Source organism: Acinonyx jubatus, chromosome C1 (genome assembly GCF_027475565.1).
Source record: "Acinonyx jubatus isolate Ajub_Pintada_27869175 chromosome C1, VMU_Ajub_asm_v1.0, whole genome shotgun sequence".
In the NCBI taxonomy this organism is placed as follows: Eukaryota; Metazoa; Chordata; class Mammalia; order Carnivora; family Felidae; genus Acinonyx; species Acinonyx jubatus.
The window spans coordinates 70,204,181-70,225,300 of NC_069381.1; the positions used below are offsets into that span (position 1 = coordinate 70,204,181).

A 21,120-nucleotide genomic window follows, 5' to 3' on the forward strand; every position below is an offset into this window, starting at 1 on the left:
ACCTGTGCACAATAGAAGTGTTTTTGGTCACTGTGACTGTAGTCACAGAGGGACATGGCACACAAACACTAACACTGCCAAGAGTGAACAAAGACGGCAGAAAAAGCAGGCCGTGTAGGTATATCTTGGGATTCCTCAGTGGCCTCTACTGTTTACATGGGATGAGCTATTTGAATTAGATCCTTAATGCCCCTGTCTTGAAAAGGTAAATGTCCAATTCTGAATGGGACTGCCATGGTAACCATTCACAAAAACAAGAGTGAGCCTTGCACTGGGAATGAATGACCAACACTTTAGTGCAGAAAATTATAGAGTGGCGAATTATGGGTAAAGAATCGAGTAATTTCACCTAAAAACGGATACCAAAAGGTCCTGTAGCAGTCTGGAATAAGCTGGAAATTTAGGGCTCAGAAAGATCTGGGTTTTGTGGCACCTGGATGGCTGTTGGTTAGGCATTCAACTCGATTTCGGCTCAGGTCACGATCTCGCGGTTCGTGAGTTTGAGCCCCGTGTCTGGCTCGTTGCTGACAGCACAGAGCCTGCTTGGGATTCTCTGTCTCCCTCTCTCTCTCTGCCCCTCATCTGCTCGCACTCTCTCTCAAAACTAAGTAAATATTAAAAAAAAAATCTGGGTTTTAAGTTCCAATTTTACCACTTACTAGCTACATGATCTTAGATTCTGAGTCTCTTACTAACTCTTCAAAAACAGAAAGATTAATATTGTCTCAAGGAATCAAAACAAATTGTGAATGTTCTGTGCAATGTGGATATTTTAATAACTGTGTAAAACTACCATCTGAATTCCTTTAAACTTTATATTATGAAAATATATACTCTCTTTATAGAGAGTATAAGCCTTAAATACATTCCTTAAAATACACTCCTTCCCAAAATTAAGAATATGTGATTTTAATCATCAGCAATAAACCCCTTGCACCAGGTAATAGGTTTTGCTGGTTATTTTTTGAAGTAAGTGACTGAATGGATGAAATATCTCACACACACACACACACACACACACATACACACACCTGCCTTAGGTAGCAAACCATCAATGCTCATCAAATAGGTGCATTTTCTATACCTCCTAGTCTTGTTGGTAGTGACGCTGATTCCAGACGTCTAGGTGTTGGACAAAGCAATGTAGATAGAAGGCAGGTCTTTTTCAGGTCTGGTCTGTAAAAACATCCACGACCACCTGCTAGACTGTGGTTTTCCTGATTTGACAGCATTTGAGGCCATGAGTTCCAGATGGCATACCTAAAGATGGAGGAAGACTACCCAATTCACATCAACAAGAATTTCATGTTGACCAATAATTAAGCTTTTGTATTGAGCCATACCGACTTAGTGTTTTTTATTTGTAAGATGGTCTAATAGTCTGTGCTAAGAATCAAGCTAGATGGGGTTGGAAATAGGACCCCATCCGCCCAGCCCCAATCATAAAGCAAGGTTCTTACATTCTTAAGCATTTTATAGTGTATTCCTGACAATGAAGTACTGTGATACATTTAATTTAGTATTTTACGTCTCATTAACAAATTATCTTACCATGTGTTAAGCATTATACTGGGTACAAGTATTTCTAAATCTTAAATATATCAATACTGAGGTGGACCTTTTACCAGCGTCTAATCACAAACCTTCCAAAACCTTCTGAACCCCTCTGAATTCAGTTTTGTGTAAATGTTAAAAATTTACAATCTTAACCAGTCAAGTGAAACAGTTTTTATATTAATCAAATAATCCATCAAATATTATCAATTTGTGAATAATTAATCAATAATCAATTTATAGTTTGGTATTAAATAATTTATCAATTATCAAAATAACAATTTATCCATTCCACTTTTATATCCAGCCTGAAAAATTATATTTAGAAAAGGGACCAGAATGACCTACTTCAGGACCCTTATCAACATGTCCCAAATCTTTGCAAATGCATTTTCTATTACATAGTACTAAATGGTCTGTGGGCAGAAAATCTTACACCGCTTTGCAGGTCAGTATTTTGATTGTAAAAAAAAAAAAAAAAAAAATGGAAACCCAGCAAAACAAAACGGTATTAATTACACAGTACTTCCCATAGGAAATCATGCAGACTCTTTAATTAGAAGCCCAGCCACGTCACTGTCGTGAAATGGACATACACGGTTCTGCAACAGAACCACCAGTCCAAGTTTTATTGAGACTGAATGAATAGCAGTAAATGCTATTTCTTTATTATAATTTTGGTTTACATAGCCAGTCTTCCATTCAGCTCAGAGGCTCCTGGTGGCAGAGTGTGTGCACTTAGTCTGTCTTCCTACCCCAGTATCTAAGAATGTAGTAGAGTAAGCCCTGAATACAACAGGTACTTCATAAATGCTTACGAAGATTGAAAAAAATTAAGGACAAATATAGGGAAAAATATATTTACTAGCCTTCATGACCCATACTTACCTTAAATCCAAACCTAGAAACATACTTTGAAGATTTTTACAATAGGGCAATCGCATGAAGGGCTTCCTAGCTCACATCGTTCTGGTTATACACACACAACCTCTCCTGGCTTCCTGGGGCACTCTCATCATGCACCATGGAATGTGTTTTCCTACAAAAGCCGTGTTCCCACAAGCCTATACACACGTCTGGTAAGCAAAGGTAGGAAACGTGGAACTCTTTTCAAGTAACAACTGTTTTTAATTGCACCAGAAGGAAAACAATTTGCTGTGGACTATTCTGTGCATCTAAACATTTTAATACATTGCTTCAACAAACAAAGCAAAACAAGAAAACAAAAAACCTACTTATTAAGTTAAATTTTAATCTTAATTTTCTGCTATGATTCTTCTAAATTTCTCATCATCATAAATTCAAGATACAAAAGTTTGAGTAGGAAATAAAATTTTTCTCTTAAATTTTCTTTACCGTTTTTGTCCTTTGAAAATTCAAAATGGATATGCCATGTAAAAACAAACAAGATTTCAGTTACATAGTGATGAACAAGAAAACATTTATCAGGAGGACTTTGAAGCTGAGGCTCCCTGTGGTGCTATCATGTAATCATGGCTTAATGTAAGACCAAAGCATAGTTGAATTATTAGTACCTTGCAAATACCTATAGAAGGGGAAGGGAAACAAAATTCTAGGAGTTGTATGTGTGAAGTCAGGAGTTTTCCAACACAGAAGGCATTCCAATCATCGGGGAAGTTAAGCGTGATTGGGAATCGCTGGGAGTTGCAATTTACAGTGAAGCAAAAACTGATGCTGTTCGGTAAAAGCTACAATGTCTAGCAGATCTATGCAGATTTTTATTAAAAACGTAAGGAACCTGGCTTTCATTTTACTGTTTCTTTTACACCTTTTATTTCAAAATAAGTCTCAAGAGATTGTTCCTTCCAATATGAGAATTCAACCAGCTTAGAATGGAAACAGAACAAAAAATAGATGCTGCTTTGTAGAAATCCATTTTTGTCAAGTGCATTATTCTCTGCAGTAAGATTTATTTTAAAAATTAAAATGTTCTTTCCTGGCAAAGTAGATCATGGAAACTCCTGCCAAAAAAATTCTTGATAAATGACTATTTAATGATAGGAAATAAATAAGTCTTGATAAATGACTTGATCAATGACTATTTCTAAATTTGATTGCCTTTCTTTGATCATATTATTGCTCAATAGTTAAAAAAAAAAATCTGTTGTTTCCTCCTTTGGAATATGGTACAATCTCAGAAATTTTGTATCATTTCTAATATTTTAAACTGTGAAGAAGTGACCATGCATCGAACAGAAGGCAGTGACTGCTTTGCTTTTTAAGAGCCAGTTTTTTGAGACTATAAATGTGGCTATTGTGTTACAAGCAGTTTCGCTGTCTTAGAAGATATTCTATCAGCCCTGAAAAAATGGTTGCTACACAAACTCTTAGATCTAGTGAACGATGACAAAAATAAGACTTTTTCTTTTCTTAGCATGATGGATTTAAATGGAACACCCCTAACAGGGTGAGTGTATATAAGTGGTTGAACTACTAGAAAATGGGAAGGCAGATAAGCTTTACAATATCTAGCTAGAACTGGGATCTGTATAGGCTTCTATGTACAAAGACAAACAGGGTTAGGCACTGAAGCTTTTTGATACAAATTCTGGGAAAGAACCTGGGCCTACATTTATTATCATCGATAACAAGAAGAAACATGCAATCAGTTCTGGAAATGAGATGACACAAGTTCATCCAGAGTATTATATCTGGATAAAATCTGATGCTTTTTACATTGTCAGATTTATCATTAGTGGCAAATACTCCATTGAAAAATTATTTAAAAATTACTGGCAACTATACAGAGCCCGAGCTGGTACAGATGTTGCAGTGCTAGTCCCCATCTAGTAAAGAGAAGATCACCATTCTGATATCTTAAATATCTTCTATCATCCCACGTATCTTAAACCGATATTCTTAACTTGTTTTATTCAAGGGTACTTTTATCTTGCCTCTGTTATCCTATAATCAAAAGTCCTTTGAAAAATTATAATATCCTACATATATAAAAGTCTACTGCTGTAGAAATCTCAAAAATGTAATGTCAGTAATGTTAATTATCTGAAGAAGTCAGCTTCATGGAACAGCTTTTGAGTATTTATTGCTCAGATGCATTCAAAAAATTCTTAAACATAATGTGGCAATGGCTCTAATACATCTGTAAACAGAATACCACTAAAAAAATTTTATTGGCATGAAATACTATAATTATGGATGTGTAAAATCTTTAAATCTTAAAGCCTCTTAACATAATCATGTATATCTATGTACAAAACATACATAAATTTCACTTTATTTAAAACATATGAAAGAGGAAATTTCAAATCACACTAAACATAATAAATATAGAACTTGCTTTGTTAAAAATCTACAGTATACATTCAAGTAAAGGCTAAACTTCCAATGCCAACTATATAGGAGACAAAATTAAACATTTACAATAATCAGTTTCCTAAAAGTGCTATTTTTAATACCTATAAGAGGAAACTCATTCTAGTGCTTCTGTTTTCGACCAAACATATACATTCCTTTATTCACAGAACCAGATGCTTCTGTTACTAAAAATACATTATCCAAAGCTTTTATATCCTTTTAAATAGATTTAACATTTTAGCTCTTTGGGGGAGGAACAGGAAAGTCCAAACAAACTCAGACCACCTTAAATTAGTAGAGATGACTGACTTTATGACACACTCTGTTTCAACTTAGATGTGAAATCTGATGAACGTGTTAATGAAAACAGTTCCAGTCCACACGTCTAAGGTAAGTCATCTTTTTCTACATGGGAGTTGGTGTAGGTCAAGGAGCACCCACTATAGCAACCTTCCTGTGACTCAGGTCTCGATGCCATGCTCCACTTCTGATTTGCACATTCTCTTCCAACCTGATTTGGTTTAGTTTCTTCAGGAGTTATATTCAGTACGTTGACTGAACTATTAGGAAAAGAAAGGCAGATCTTAATAACCATCTCCTCTTTCTTTTATACTTAAGCTAGGCTTGAATGTCTAAAGTCAGATTGCTCCCTTGTCCGATGCTAAGTCAATTGTGAAGATACACAGATAGGGAACAAAGAAATGTTTCAAAATGGCCTAATTTATCACTTTTATCGTATCTATCCATGTATTATTTTTCTGTTTACCCACTTATTTTATTTATCTCTTTGGTTTACTCTGAAGCGCTCTACCCAACTAATGCCTAAGTCAGATACAGGACATGTGGGCTTTGAAAGCCAATGTCCCTCCATGTCCCCATCTTCCTGCCACTATTTTGTAATCTGTTTTTTTTATATACATATCCATTTGTACACGCAAGTTTTCCTCTACCCACCCATTTACCCACACAGCTATTTAATGAGTGCCTACAAAAGTAGTAAGGAGTCCAGACTCTGAAGTCAGATGGTGTAGGTCCATACACCAGCTGAACCACTTACTATGTCACTGTTTCTTCAGCTTCCTCAGTTGTAAAATGGAAATAATAATAGTATCTATCTCACAGGGTTGGATGGAACTGAGTTAACACACATTAAGTGCATACACCAGTGCTGAATTAATTGTAAGTGTCAGGGAATAACACTCTTAGGTTCTGAATGTGGACACAGCTGCTACCCTTCAATGACACAATCTGAGAGCTATGCTCTGTGACCATCTCTAAACAAAAATAGCTGGTTAAATGATTACTTTCGAATCTAAGGGGTTAAGCCAACAAATATATTTTTATCAACTGAGTATCTTTTTTCCCCAAAAAAGGGTTTTTTTTCCCCCTAAATGTGCATTTTTTGAGACTTTGGTTTACTAACTCAACCTCGATGTGGCAATCATCTTATTACAAACCTAGATCTAAGGTGCTTCAGGAGCTGAAACTAGTTACACAACTCTTTTCTGTGTTTTATATTCAGAGGCCAGTAACCACAAATATTAATAGCTCAATGGAGCTTCTTGATGCTCCAAAGTTCTATTTCTATGCCACTGATGTTGTTTAGTGTAGCCCTTGGAATATATGAAACAGAAAAGTACTTTTATAAACCATTTATATTTACATATATTTTTATGTTTATAGCCTGCTGAGGGCTTATAATGGACCAAGTACTGTTTTAAATGCTTTATATGTATCATCACTGAAATCTCATAACGCCCTATTATATAGGTACTAAATGTTGGACTTATCTTTACTAAACACAAAATAATGTCTTCAAGGAATGTTATGTCAAATATTTCATAACTAAAAATTGGATTTAAAAGAATTTTAGATACATAAAAATAACCAAGACAAATGCTATGTTCTCTCTCAGATATAGAATGTATTATTTGAAAATGGCGACTAGAATTTGTGTTATTTACATAGAGCACTCTAATTGGTCAAATTTGGGAGTTTAATAACACTCCGTATAAGAAAATACTCTGAACTTACAGTATCTTTTGATTGTAAATTCAACTTTCACTTCCGATACTCCCCCCATTAGTCAATCTGTTGGCTGAAAAGCAAAATATATCCCAAATCCAGTCATTTCTACCTTCATGTTATGACCCTTGTCTAAACTACCGTCACCTCACCTTGACTCCATTAATGTCTCCTAACTGCATCTCCTGACCTACAGGACTCACTCCTACAGTCTGTTTTCCAAACATTAAACAGTCATCTTTTCAAAACATATCTTTTCCACTGCTTACAAATCTCCAATGCTTTATCTCTTGCCCTTAGAACAGTATCTGACCTACAAATAGAGATTGAAATACTTTACAAATGAGGGGCACCTGGGTGGATCAGTCAGTTGAGCGTCTAACTCGTGATGTCTGACTTGTGATTTTGGCTTAAGTTATGATCCCAGGGTTGTGGGATCAAGTCCCGTGTTGGGCTCCGTGCTGAGGGTGGAGCCTGCTTAAGATTCTTTCCCTCTGCCCCTCTCCCCTGCTCTCATGCGTGCTCCCTCTCAAAAACAAAAACAAAAACAGCAACAAAAAAACCTTACAAATGAACTGCCAGGTGTGTGTATGTGTATGGGGGCAGCAGAGTGGGGTTATGTATGAACAACACGGTCATAAGTTGGTAATTGTTGAAGCCGGGTGATGGCTATAAAGGGCACCATGACCTTATTCTCTCTACATTGGTATATATTTGAACTCTTGCATAATAAACTTTTTAACCCTACTCACCCAGGGCCTTATAGGATGTGATCCTTGCCTACCTCCCACTATTAACTACCTCCTACCTCTTGGTCTTGCTAGCTAACAACACTTGCCCTCCACAAACACACCAGTGTCCTACACCTCAGAGGTCTCTACACTTGCCTGGAGGACTCTTCCCCAGGCTCTTTTTTGCCCCTCAATATTTAGAGTCTTAAACCTTTTATAACTCAACAATATGTACAGTGTCTTATCCTTTTTAACCTTCATATTTTTGTTCTGAAATTCATTTATTTAACAATTCTTGGTCCAAGGGCTAGTAGGCTTCTTCAACACTTAGCTCCACACCAGTATCTCACTACCACAGGCAAGTGTGCCCCTGCTTTCTGGGGCACCTACCAAACTGGCACGTCCTCATGCCACTGTCCTCTGCTTTGGTTAAAAAGGAAAGATCACCACCACACTTTCCAAGGTATCCCTTTGTTCTTTGCTATTCCTCTGTCGCTAGGAATGTTCTATCTACTTAATCTTGGAACAGGCTCTGAGGTAGAATATTGATATTATACCTGAGAATATGATTTAACAATTTGAGACAGAGAAAAATACGAAAATGCATCAGGTAATAGAAGTATGTGGGTTTCCTGGGGATAGGGAACAAATTTTTCAGCTCCCAGAAGACAGGGACCAGGATCTACTTTGTTTGCTACTGCATTCCCAGCACCTAACACTGTCCTTATATAATGGCTACCCAATAAATACTTGTAGAATGAATCAATCTACTAAATTCCTCTCCAAAGCCACTATTGTTGCTAACACTATAGATATGCCACCTTTCCCGCAGCAGTGCAACTCTAGCAATGGTACAGATATGTGTAAAGATCACCCATAGACCAATACCTATGTTCAGATGCACAGGAACGTGTCTGGCAAAAGTCTGAAGTAGAAGGAGAAGCGGGAAGAGACTTCGTAAGTTTAGATGTGCAAACTGGAGACCCGTTAGACATATTCTGAGGCTTCTTTTGCCGTGGCCTTGAGTGCATTGTAAGACTGTCCCGATCAGAACCTGTTAAAAGAAAGAAGAAAAAAAGGCAGTCCCTATGGTGAGGTATCAAATATAGTGAAGGTAATTAACTATGATCACCTGAAGGGTAGTGAGGTGTGAGATAGAACAAGTTAATGTGGGTGTTCACTCGAGCCCTTGACTCTAGTCTTGCTAATCTTGCCATCTCTTACACATATTCCATAAACATCTAGAAGGATTTAGTTTTAAAAATATTTGGTGATCTCCAGGGGTGCCTGGATGGCTCAGGTGGTTAAGTGCCTGACTTGCTTTCGGCTCAGGTCACGATCTTGCGGTTTTGTGAGTTTATGCCCCACATTGGGCTGTGCGTTGATGGTGCAGAACCTGCTTGGGATTCCCTCCCTCCCTCTCTCTCTCTCTCTCTCTCTCTCTCTCTCTCTCCCTCCCTCCCTCCCTCCCTCCCTCTCTGCCCCTCCCCTACTAACGCTGTGTGTTTCTCAAAATAAACTAAAAAAAAATTTTTTTTAAGTATTTGGTGATCCCCAAAGTTTTATATTAATAATTTACAGTATTTTATTGACATGCATTTTCAGATTAAAGGGTTAATGGAGTACTCACTTCCTGAGAAGGCACTGAAAAGTTTCACATTTTCTGAGTTCTGGTGGTCAAAGGTAGTCATATTTAAAAACTGTTGCTTTAACCAACTGGCTCTTTCTTCTTCAAATGCCTTTCTCTGTCATAACAAGCAAACCAAAGAAATACTGATCAGTATTTCAACATTCACACCGGTGCCACTTCCCATGATTTCTGTAGCTGCTGGTGTTTGCTTTCTGGCTACCACCTATATTTTGTAAGTCAAATGAATTAACCTAAAAAACTAAGAAAAACTTCACTTAAGAAAATCATATTTAAAAAATAAAAATTTACCCATCTCACCTAAAAACCAACTGTTATTTTCACATCTATTTTAAATAAATTCAAATGGATAATGCAAAAAAAAAGATAGCACATTAGAATTTTTGAACACACAGAACATTGTAAGTATAAAATTACAAATGACAGAAAAATACCCACTGTAAATTAATCACGTGAGAAAAAGAAGCTATGACCTCACCAGGCATCGCTCTCAGCCTCCAACCATCTACCAGCACCAGGAGCCACCACCACTAAACCACAAGAGGGCACACGTCAGACCTTCCCCTTCCCAACAGCCAATGATAATCCTCAATTCTCCCTCATCCCTCAGGTCTCTCGTGCTTCCTTCCCATCCTTCACTGGCCCCACTGACCAGAGGCAGACAGACTGTCCTGCAGAGAACTGGGAGTGGTACAAAAAGTAGCTAGAGGATCTCCCGGAACAGGACGGATACAGGGATTCAGAAAAAGGTTCCTGTAAGACAGGAGAAAATGCTGGTGCAAACGGATTTTATTTTCTAGCTATTGATAAGATCAATTTTCACAAGTGTGGAGGAAACCCATGTCAGCTAAACAGCATATATCTTTCATTCATAAACACTAATACAAAATCATGCGTCCCCAGACATTTGAAGAAAACGAAGAGCATGAAAGAAAAAGAGCCAACATAAAGAGACCTGACTATAGGTAACAGTTCAAGAGCCTTTTGAAAAAATATTCTAACACAAATGACCAGACTTATGAACACCTGTAAAATAATATAATGCTCTACAAAAAGAAAAAAAATGAGGACACCAAAGACTTGAAAGATAAATTCTAAAATAAAAACTCCTTGGATGAAATGAAGAGTTAAAACTGATGGTGCTGAATATCAGGTTGGTGATGTACAAGATAAAGGTGAGAGAATACCCTTAAATTCAGGACATAAAGTCAATCTATGGATGTAGTCAGAAGGCCAACCATTTGTCTAATAGAAATGTTTGAGAATGCAAGGGAAAAAATACAGAATCAAAGAAAATATTCCAAATTGAAGAAATGCAGTGTCTTCAGGCTAAATTACCTAGATGTATCCTCATAAAATTTTGGAACTTTAAGAATATAAAAAGGAGAAAAGAAGAAGAGAAGGAAAAAAATAAAGCACAGGATATCTACAAAGTATTGCCTGTAGGTTATATGATAATCGGGCTGCTTATTTGCAAAACCAAACAGCAGAAGAAATGGAACAATGGGAAACTGAATTCTATATGCAGCCAAACCAATCACCTATGAGTGCATTTTTGGATATCCCAGAATTCAGAATATTTTTTACTCACACAATACTTACAAAAAAATTACTCAAGAAGCTAATACAGCAAATTGAAAAAGGAACCCAAGAAAGTAGATAGTGTGAGCTACAAATTGAATGTGATTCAGGAAATCCTAAGCTATAAAGAAAGTCAAAAGATTCACTACACAGTGGTACACGAAAGATTCTCTCCAAGGTGGCAAAGTCTTATTAACATAGAGTATTTTCTATGTGATCAAACATATTAGTAGGTTACAGAATGAATAATATTTACAGAATCATGATGTCATCAATGTTCTTTCCATTTTTAAGTCTCAACCTTAAAGTACATACACCTGGATTACACCGTAGGGCAGAGGACAAATGTGGTAACACCCAACGATGAGAAATAATAACCATAGACAAAACTTGGGAAGTAGAAGGGCAAGAGAAGGGGAACAAGGGTAAGTACAAGAATGTCTTCATCTTTCATTGCGGGGATATGGTACTGCCTCAAGTCAAGCACACGTGAAATGGAAGCATCAAACATATTATTTAAAAAAGTCAACCAAAAGAAACCATTTTTTAAAAGTGGTTTTAAAAAAGTATGAAGTATGTATGAAGAAGTCATATATAGAGATGAGGAACAGCATAGATGGGAGTTGCGGTAAGGACACTACATTCCTTATCCTTCATAGCCGGGAATCAATAGATTGTTATCAAGAAAACAAAGGCTGAAATACACTAAGGTTAAAACAGTACTTCTCAGAAGAATTACGAAGTTCAAACAGTGGTGACTTCTGAGGAATGAAACTGGTGGTAAGAATGGAGGACATTTGTTCAGTTTGTGGTTTTTTGTAGGAGTTATTTTTTAAACCATGTTCACACATTACTTGTGTAACTTTTGAAAGGGAAATATGTAGGTTTATATCGTTAAGTCAAAAAGCAAGCTGTAGAAGGTGTATGCACACATCCCCGGGTGAGGGGGAGAGGGAGAACTTTTGTACTGCTTTTTGATGCCCACGGACAGTGGGAAGATAACAAATGTCCCAGAGAGATCTCCTGTGTGAAGCTAAACACTGACCAGTAGAAAGCCAACCAGAAGGGGATAACGGATGCTTAGAGTTTTCTAAAAAGAAAAGTTTCAATTCCCAAATCTGGTAAAGGCAAAACGACACCCTTCTATAACAGTTCACATGCTTACAATCCTTTCCAGTTTGTTATTTATAAGATCGCTGGTGAAATACTTTAGGGAACAACTGGATGGCAAAAAAACAATGAAAGGCAGAACTTCGATACATTCTGCCGGGCCTCCCCAGAACTTGCAAAAGCTCTACAAGGAAAGCTAATTGTTTAAGATACCTCCAATCCTAGGCGGATAGCCGCTTCTGTAAAGCTTCGTCTTTCCTTTTCAAAATTCTTTTTTTGCTCTCTAAATAGGGACCACTCTTCCTTGAGGCGCTCCTTTTCTTCCAACAAGTAGCAGTCTCGAAGCAATGAAGTGGTGTCATCATCACATGCAGTAGCAAGCTGCTGCTATTAAATTTTAAAACATAGTAAGTTCCAGAAGATCCCCGCGGCACCCCAAGTTAAAGCAAGGGACGGCAGGTCAAACTTTTGGGGAAGGACAGAAATGATGAAGAATCAGCCAAGTCAATGGAGGACTCTCATTTTCCACTTGGCAAAGCCCCGCCTCAGGAATGGTACGTAACGTCCCTGTTAGTAAGCCCAGAACTTAGTTTAAAGCAGAAAAATGTCAAATACTACATATCTTCTGAAATAAAGGAATAAAAATCTAGTAAGATTCAGTAAAATCCTGGCCCTTTACAGGGGAAAACAGCTTTAAAAGGTAACTCACATTTACCTGTAAAAGCTGCTGCTGAGTTTTAATCATTTCTTTACACTGTTGAATTTCCAACTCGAGTTTTTCAGTTTCTTGTTCGTGGTCTTGTCGTGAGATTACGTCTTCATCATTGAAACCTTCTAAGTGTACCTTTGAAACTAACATAAAACCAGTAATTTGACATAGGTTTTACAGCCTCCACTCAGTTTATGGGGCGCCTGGGTTGCTCAGTCAGTTAAGAGTCCGACTTTAACTCAGGTCATGATCTCACAGTTGGTGCGTTCGAGCCCCACACTGGGCTCTGTGCTGACAGGTCAGAGCCTGGAGGCTGCTTAGGATTCTGTGTCTCCCTCTCTCTCTGCCCCTCCCCCACCTGGTGCATGCTCGCTCTCTCTCTCTCTCTCTCTCAAAAGTAAATGTTAAAAAAATTAAAAAAAAAAAGCTCTCAGAATTTTTCTAGAATCTCAACAGGTTTTCTAAAAGGTACCTACTCCCTTTGCCCTCTAAAAATTTCATAAGCTATAATAATAAAATTGAATTTATGGTATTTTACCACCATGAAAAAATTTAAAAAGCAAAGCAACTATAAAGGATTCAGGACAACTACAAATTCATACTATTTTTTGGACTCAAATGATATCTTTACTAGTTCTACTATGAACATTTAATTTGTAATCTGTATTTATTCAAGATTATGTCCGAATTAAAAATGGACAACCTATATTCACAGAGGAGAAAAATAATTAACAAATTCATAAACTACTTTCAACACTTCTTCAAAGATCAATGCAGCACTACAAATCTTGCTCTCCAGTATTAAATTCAACAAATAAAAAGTCCAAATATACTTGCTATTTACTAATAGACTGGGACTGAAATCAACAAAATCTCATGTAAATTAATTTTGGTACAGAATTTTGTTGATTAGTCTTTACTACTAAAGACAACTGGCAGTGAGTTTATGACTTCTGACATTTAGAATAAATTTTCTTTCAACAGACTTCATTTACTGAGCAGAAACCTTAATTTTCTTGATTTAGAAGCATGCAAACTTCAAAAAATATAAAATGTTAAGAATACATTCATCAGGGGCGCCTGGGTGGCTCAGTCGGTTAAGCGTCCGACTTCGGCTCAGGTCATGATCTCACGGTCCGTGAGTTCGAGCCCCGCGTCGGGCTCTGTGCTGACAGCTCAGAGCCTGGAGCCTGTTTCAGATCCTGCGTCTCCCTCTTTCTCTGACCCTCCCCTGTTCATGCTCTCTCTCTCTGTCTCAAAAATAAATAAATGTTAAAAAAAAAATTAAAAAAAATAAATTTTTTATTAAAAAAAAAGAATACATTCATCAATGTAAATTTATACTATCTACGGTGACAGGAAATGGTGTCTAAAATAATACATACACTCTTAAGTGAAAAAAAGTGTAGAAAGAATACCTAGTATTCGGCTTTTGTTTTTCATATATATATTTTTTTTCATGTGTTTGTTTGCTTGCTTATTTATTTATTTATTTATTTAAAGAGGGAGAGCACAAGAGAAGCCCAACACAAGGGCTTGATCCCACAATCCTGGGATCATGACCTAAGTCGAAATCAAGAGTTGGACGCTCAAATGACTGAACCACCCAGGTGTCCTGTTTTTTTATATATTTTTAAATAAATTTTGTAAATGCCTACAGAAAAATCAAGAAAGATATGCACCAAACTGTTGAGTGTTAGCTACAGGGAACAGAAACCTGAATATTCTACTTTATATACTTCCTAATTGATACTTTAAACCTCTATTATCTTGAAAATAATTTAAAAATAAATTAGGAACCTAGAAGTATGCAAGTATCTAGAAATAATAAGCAACAGGTTTATATTTATACCACATCGTGATTAATAATTCTTAATTTCCAAGATTTAGTAAGACACTCAGTTCGCTTCATTCAACTGTATACTGCACTCAGAGAAAGATTCACTCTGAAGGCAAAGTATTTTCTCAGTGGGGTTCAAACCTCACGTCTAGAAGTAGATAGAAGCTTGATTATCAAACTACCAAACTGAGTTCGAGTACTTCACAGCTGAGCCCATAACGTGGCTTTCTAAGTGACTGAAATTAAGAGCTGAGTGTCAACTCACTTTGCATGCATTGAGGCAGTAAGTTACCTTGGTTATCAAGCTTTTCTACATGACTTTTCAAAATTCTCCACTGTTTTCTGATGCTGTTGGTAAGCTGCTCTCTCACAGTTTCACAGGAAAGGTCCCACATACTCTCCCTACTCAGTTCCCCAGCATCTTCCTCAGCATCAGAGATAACCTACAAGTGAGAGAGGTGAAAGGGAAAGACCAGTATCTTAAAATGGCTCTAGATACTCAGGCAGTAGTAATTATCAGAGATCCTTATCAAAATCATTTCTGCACCATATCTTAAGCATATGTGACCTAACATTTAAGATAGAAATTGTCCAATTCAAGTCTCTTCAAATGTGAATTTGAATCTAGTGATGAGAGTCAAGGAGCTGTGTGAGGAAGTTATTCATTACTTGTCCAGTGCTGTGTTAGATGCTCTCATATGTTAATTAACCCTCAAATCATGTTATAATGTGGGAAAAATGAGGCTTTCAGAAGTAGACACACTGCCCGATATCACACAGCCAAGAGGCAGAATGGAGATCTGAAGTTAGATCAACTTATCTCCAGTCCTAGGCTGTTTAAATAAATAAACCAGTGAAGTTATCTACAAAGTAACTGTGAATCCTATTTTTTTCATATAACTTTTAAAAAATAAGACCAGAGATTATTTTCCTTTTCACTCTACCAGCACATTAATCATAGGAAAATACAGCAACCACGGACATATGATCACACAGAATCAAAGCAGGATAAAGAACATAGGAAAACAGTATTAAAATATATCGAAATAATCTATAGCTACATAAACAATAATACATATTATTAGACAATAATAATATGTATATAATGTGCAGGTATATATACATATATTATATATATATATATGCAGGTATATATATGTCTGCATAACAATCTGCATGGTCCTATTTTATTATTAACATCCAAGAAAGTGGACAGAGATGTACTTTACTAAACTGAACAGTAAATATCTTGCTGGGGGAAAAAAAGAAAAAACATAGAAGATGAGAAGAAATGCTGGTTAGGCTGTTCCTGCATGCAGATGCAGCAGGAATGAGCGAGTGACTCAGTGTGGAGAGCTGTATCAATAGTGTGAGGTCAGCAATGGCTGCCAAAGTCAAGGTCTCCCAGAGGAAGCAGGCTGGGGAAGGGCCCAGCGTGGAGCTCACTATGACTCTGCTTCTTGCCAATCAATCCTCTGGAGCTACTTGCCAGTAATTCTCCCAAGAAGCTATACCTTCTATGTGTTAAAGCATACCAGAATACTATAAATCCATTACTTAAAACATTAATAATAATAATCGCTTTACACTCCCCAGACTAAATTAAATGCTAAAACCACAAAATGAAAATAAAAAGTTACCTTGAATCTTGGGTATATATTTTGGCTACAATTAAGTAAGAAAATAACTAATAAGTGAAACCTGAAGGCTACCTAGGCATTCTAAGGTTATACCTTACTCCCTTACTAAAATGCTCCAAAATCCTTAAAAGGACTGATTTAAATTATAAGAGAAAAAAGATCTAGAAAAACAGACCTTTTAAAACCAAGAAATATACTTAATTAAGGGTACTTCTCCAAACTTAAACATTTGCATTATTAAGAATTACACAGGATACTAACCCACTGGATGAGTAGTGGTGAGGAGAGGGAAATTTAAATATCTGAGGAAGGTCTCCTTGATTTACTACTTACTCTTGCTGACTGAAAGCTGGTACTGTTTGTAAAGGTTGGGCCAAAACCTGAAGAAACTACAGGAGTAACAGAAACTATGCTAGCTCTGGGAAGGCATTTGTGGATTTTCACAACGAACCAAAAAGTGATAGACTTTGAGAGAAAAGGCTAACTCAATATAAAGGTCAAGAAGGTCCCAAACTGGAGAGTTTAAAAAGAACATCTAGGTAATGATTGTTTTTTTCTTTTCTGAGAGAGAGAGAGAGAGAGAGAGAGAGAGAGAGAGAGAACACGCATGTGTGCAAGTGAGCGAGGGGCAGAGAGAGAGAAAGAGCATCCCAGGAGGGGCAGAAAAGAGAGAGAGAGAGAGAGAGAGAGAGAGAATGAATCAAGGCTCGAACTTATGAACTGTGAGATCATGACCTGAGCTGAAATCAGATGTTTAATGACTGAGGCACCCAGGTGCCTCAGATAATGATTTTTTTAAAAAAGAAAGAAAAAAGAGGTAGAAGAGGGTAGGCTTATCAGCAGGACTGATCTGTGACACCACAAAGTAAACAGTCCCCAAATGTAGGTTTAAAAACAAGTTCTGATGGACTTGCTGACAATTAGCATTTTCCATCAACATTGCTATTTTCAGATTTTAGTCACTTGGTAGAATCCGGAATTTAAACATGGAAAGCAATTAAGTTAAAAGAAGTTTTCACCATGATGTGACTTGTTCTTTCAGACCTCTGCACGTATCATTCCCCTTGCATCACATGCTTTCTCCTCCCAAAACATACACCTACTTATTTTTAAGAACCAACTCAAATTCACTTGCTCTCTGATGCCTTCCTTGACTGCCTCACTTGCTTTGTTCTACACACTGCACCACCCTATTATAGCTCTTAACAAGTGTAACAGTTACTTTTCTACATGCCCCTTCTCCCCAGAAGAGCTTCTGAAGAATGCAATGGACTGAATGTGTTCTCTCAAATCTGTGTTGAAATCCTAACACCCAATGTGTGGGTATGCGGAGGTGGGGCCTCTGGGAAGTGATTAGGCCATGAAAAGTAGAGCCCTCGCGAATGGGAGGAGTGCCCCTACAAAGGTATTCTGGTGAGCAATCCTCCTGTTTCTGGGCACGTGAGGGTACAAGGAGTCAGCAATCTGCAACCTGGAAGACATCTCTCACAGACACTGGCCCTATGGGCACCTAGATTTTGAACTTCCCGGCTCCAGAACTGTAAAAAATAAATTTCTGTTGTTTTTAACCACCCAGTCCATGGTAGTTTGTTATAACAGCCCCAACTAAGACAAAGGAAAAAGTCAAAGTCCTTTTAGCTTTTTCTTTCCAGGGACCAGACAGCAAATTTATGGACTGAATGATTAGCTGGTTCCCAAAGTTAATAAATGTTTCACTCTCTGGAAAGCAAAGCATGCTTAAATACATAACACCTAAACTAAACTATTTAGAGGATATTCAGCACAGTACTTAAAAACATGAACTCTGGGGTAAGGCAGACTGGGATTTAAATCCTGATTTTGTCCTGTGTGATACTAGGTTAATTAGACTAAGGTGCCTCAGTTTCCTCAGCTATAAAATGGGGGATAATTATAATATGAAAAGCATCAAATTATAAGAATGAAACGAGACAATGCTCATAAAGAGCTTAACACAGTGTTTTGGGCACAGATCAAGTCCTTGGAAAATCATCTCCCTCATTTCCCAGGGCATGTCTAGAAACATATCGGACAATTTTTTGGGTTGTCACAGTGATTGGGGGTAGTACAGCAGTGAGTGTCCTGTCCAAAACATCAGTAATGTCCCCCACTGGGAATACCTATCTAATGTTTTAATTGTTCGACTTAGCAATCCAAAACTGTATTAGAGAGGAAAGAGCCACTTACAGTTCCTGTACTATCATCTGCTCTTTCTCTAGGTTTCTGCTTTTGGGGAGAAAGAAGAGAAATCATTTCCTTTTTCATTTGCTGAAGAACCTTCTTAAGTTCAGCATTTTCCATTAGGATTTGTTTCTGACGATATTCATAATCATTCAAGAGAATTTTATACATTTCATCTTCATTCCTGAGAAAGAAACTGTCAGCATGAAAATGCAGTTATAGAAAGAAAAGTCTGATGAAATGTATCAATTTAAATTGGAACTTACCTGGCCTCAGTTTTACCCGTCCTCCAGGAGCCTCTTTTTCCATCAGCTCTCCCCACATAATTTAAAACTTCCATAGCTACAAACATGAACATGCAAAACAAAACCAATTCTTAACATACATATGTTTAAGTGTATAAAACCCTAACACACTATATACATACTGGAGACCTAAGTCAACCTGGTGCAGATTAGGATTTGGGCTCAGAAAGTCCAGGATTTCAAGTTCCAGTTCTCCATTACTGATAAACACTGAGATCTTGACAAGTTATTTACCTGCTAAGCCTGTTTCTTCATCAATACAGTGGGAATAATGAAAATATATACCAAAGAGTTGTTGTGAAGAGTAAAAGATGTTGTTAAAACACTTAAAGTACTTGATAAATATATTATCATTATTAATTTTATCTTCGGGGTTGGCAAACTATGGCCTGCAGGCCAGATGCCTGATTTTTGAAATAAAGTTTTATTACAACACAGCCACACCGTTTGTTTATATACTCTTACACCACAAGTGCAGGGATGAATAGCTGTGACAAAAGGCCACTGACTCCACAAACTTTTACTATTAGAATCTTTATAGAATAAGTCTGCCAAGCCCTGCGTTGTCATCATCATCAAAGGAGCCAAAGCCCCTGACAGTATTAATTTCTCTTCTATCCTAGGGGGAGACGGAAGCAGTTCGCATAAGAAGGAAAGAAGATGACAATAAGTTACTGTAGTTTTAGCTTGATAAAATCATTATGAAATACCACTTCCAGGTAGGTTTGGACTAGGAGACAGCCAGATTCCCACCAAATAAGAGCTCTGTTACCAGAGTTAAATCTTCAATAAACTTCTCTTATTAGTACACTTCATACTTCCGGCATTTCATCTTGCTCTTTATTTAATTCACGGATGAACATGAGGTTAACCAGTGAAGTTTAAGTTTGATTACCTAAAGATTTCCCACCTTGTCTTAATAGCTTACCCCACTTCCAATTTTCAGTAATGTTTAAAATAAGATAGCTGAATAACTGAGTCAATAGTGAGCTGCCTGCTGACAGCGGACATGGCCCACCATGTGACAGCTTGGGACATCTGCTCATCAGCTGTTGTGTCAGCAAGTCCAACTGAGCTCCGTTTCCGAAACCACGGTTTAGGGTATTACTGTAGCGTGCAGGTTAGAGGACAACCTGCAGCCCACGTGGGAACCACTCTTCGATAAATCAATGCACACATTTCCTGTTCTGCATCTCACCAGGCCAGTAAAACCTTGCGTGTAGCTCGACTTTTGTGTGCATGGTTCTACTTTGTAATCTATGTCATGTACCTGAAATTATGCTTGGATGACGTAAGCTGTAAATTAACTTTCATAAGAGTAACACTACAAAGGAAAAAAAAAAAAAACGTAGGCACAAACAAAAGCATAATGTCCACAGTCCCTTCTTTAGACCAGCTGCTTCAAAAATGCACAGCTACATTTAAAGGAAATGACATAGATGATTTGATGTGAAGAATAATCTTGCGAAGTTATTTCTAAAATCATATACTTTTTTTGATACTCAGAAACTCATCTTGCCTTTTCATATTATCAGTTCTTTGCTATAGAAGATTAGAATATCCTCTGGCTTAGTTTTTTCCCTATGGAACCACAACTGCCATATTAAAAAAATATGTAATTCTTATATGCAACTAAGGAAGCAAAGCAAAATTATTTACTTTTCACTAACGAGTTGTCTCAATTTCTAGTTTATGTGGATATATACCGTCTAGAGACATTTTATGCATAAAGCATAAAAATAACACTTCATGGGGTGTTGTGCTCCATCTATTCACATTTCTTTCTTAGCATATTAGCTTATGCATTTACTTTGCTCTATCTCAGCCAGTTGTTTCTTACCTATTTTTTTATCCTTCTTGTTCATAACAAGTTGATGCAGACGCTCCTTTAATTTATTATATTCACGTTCTTTTCTCTTCATATCATGATTATATTGAGTAGCTCTACTTGCAATGATATTTTGTAATTTTTGTACCTGAAAAAAGCATTTTCCATCAAATGAGTCCCTTTATGATTGACAATCGCCCAGTTAAAATTTATAAATTCAAAAGAGAATAGAAGTCCTAGCATTCACCTCCTCATAAAATAGTTTACTCTAGGATTATTCTTTCTTCTCAATAACCACTGGAAATCACTTTGAAAAGTATCATTAAGTGAACCACAAAGTTTTTATTGTTTAATTCTGAAACTTCCAGAACTCCTAACTTTCGAAATTATCTTTTTCTACCCTTTTTACTCTACATTTAGAGTCTGATCATTTAGAAGCCAGAAACTCTTACAGAAGTATTAAAGTGATCAGAGCTTCACCTGAAACAAGAATCAATTGATCATTTGTAGTGACTTCCTTACTTACTTGAACCACTTTATTCCCTATAAATCTGTGACAAATTAGCCATAGCACATCACAGCATGTAAACAGGTTTATTTTTTTGTTTTGTTTT

The 21,120-nt window shown here is 37.0% G+C and overlaps 1 protein-coding gene across 7 annotated transcripts in view; it reads right to left on the minus strand.

The window, feature by feature from the left end:
* Nucleotides 1–4,592: 4,592 nt before the first annotated feature.
* SSX2IP (SSX family member 2 interacting protein) overlaps nucleotides 4,593–21,120 on the minus strand; it is a 41,659-nt gene continuing 25,131 nt past the window's right edge. For 5 of the 7 annotated variants that reach the window (XM_027058736.2, XM_027058737.2, XM_027058738.2 and 2 more), the window contains 9 exons: nucleotides 20,519–20,654; nucleotides 18,640–18,715; nucleotides 18,380–18,569; nucleotides 14,827–14,977; nucleotides 12,701–12,837; nucleotides 12,199–12,372; nucleotides 9,277–9,391; nucleotides 8,535–8,700; nucleotides 4,593–5,450 (listed from right to left, as the gene is read on the minus strand). In XM_027058736.2, the coding sequence (XP_026914537.1) occupies nucleotides 5,276–5,450; nucleotides 8,535–8,700; nucleotides 9,277–9,391; nucleotides 12,199–12,372; nucleotides 12,701–12,837; nucleotides 14,827–14,977; nucleotides 18,380–18,569; nucleotides 18,640–18,715; nucleotides 20,519–20,654 (1,320 nt within the window). In that variant the 3' untranslated portion in view covers nucleotides 4,593–5,275. The remainder of the gene's footprint in view (nucleotides 5,451–8,534; nucleotides 8,701–9,276; nucleotides 9,392–12,198; nucleotides 12,373–12,700; nucleotides 12,838–14,826; nucleotides 14,978–18,379; nucleotides 18,570–18,639; nucleotides 18,716–20,518; nucleotides 20,655–21,120) is intronic. The other 2 variants (XM_027058739.2, XM_053214337.1) reach the window with 2 other exon arrangements.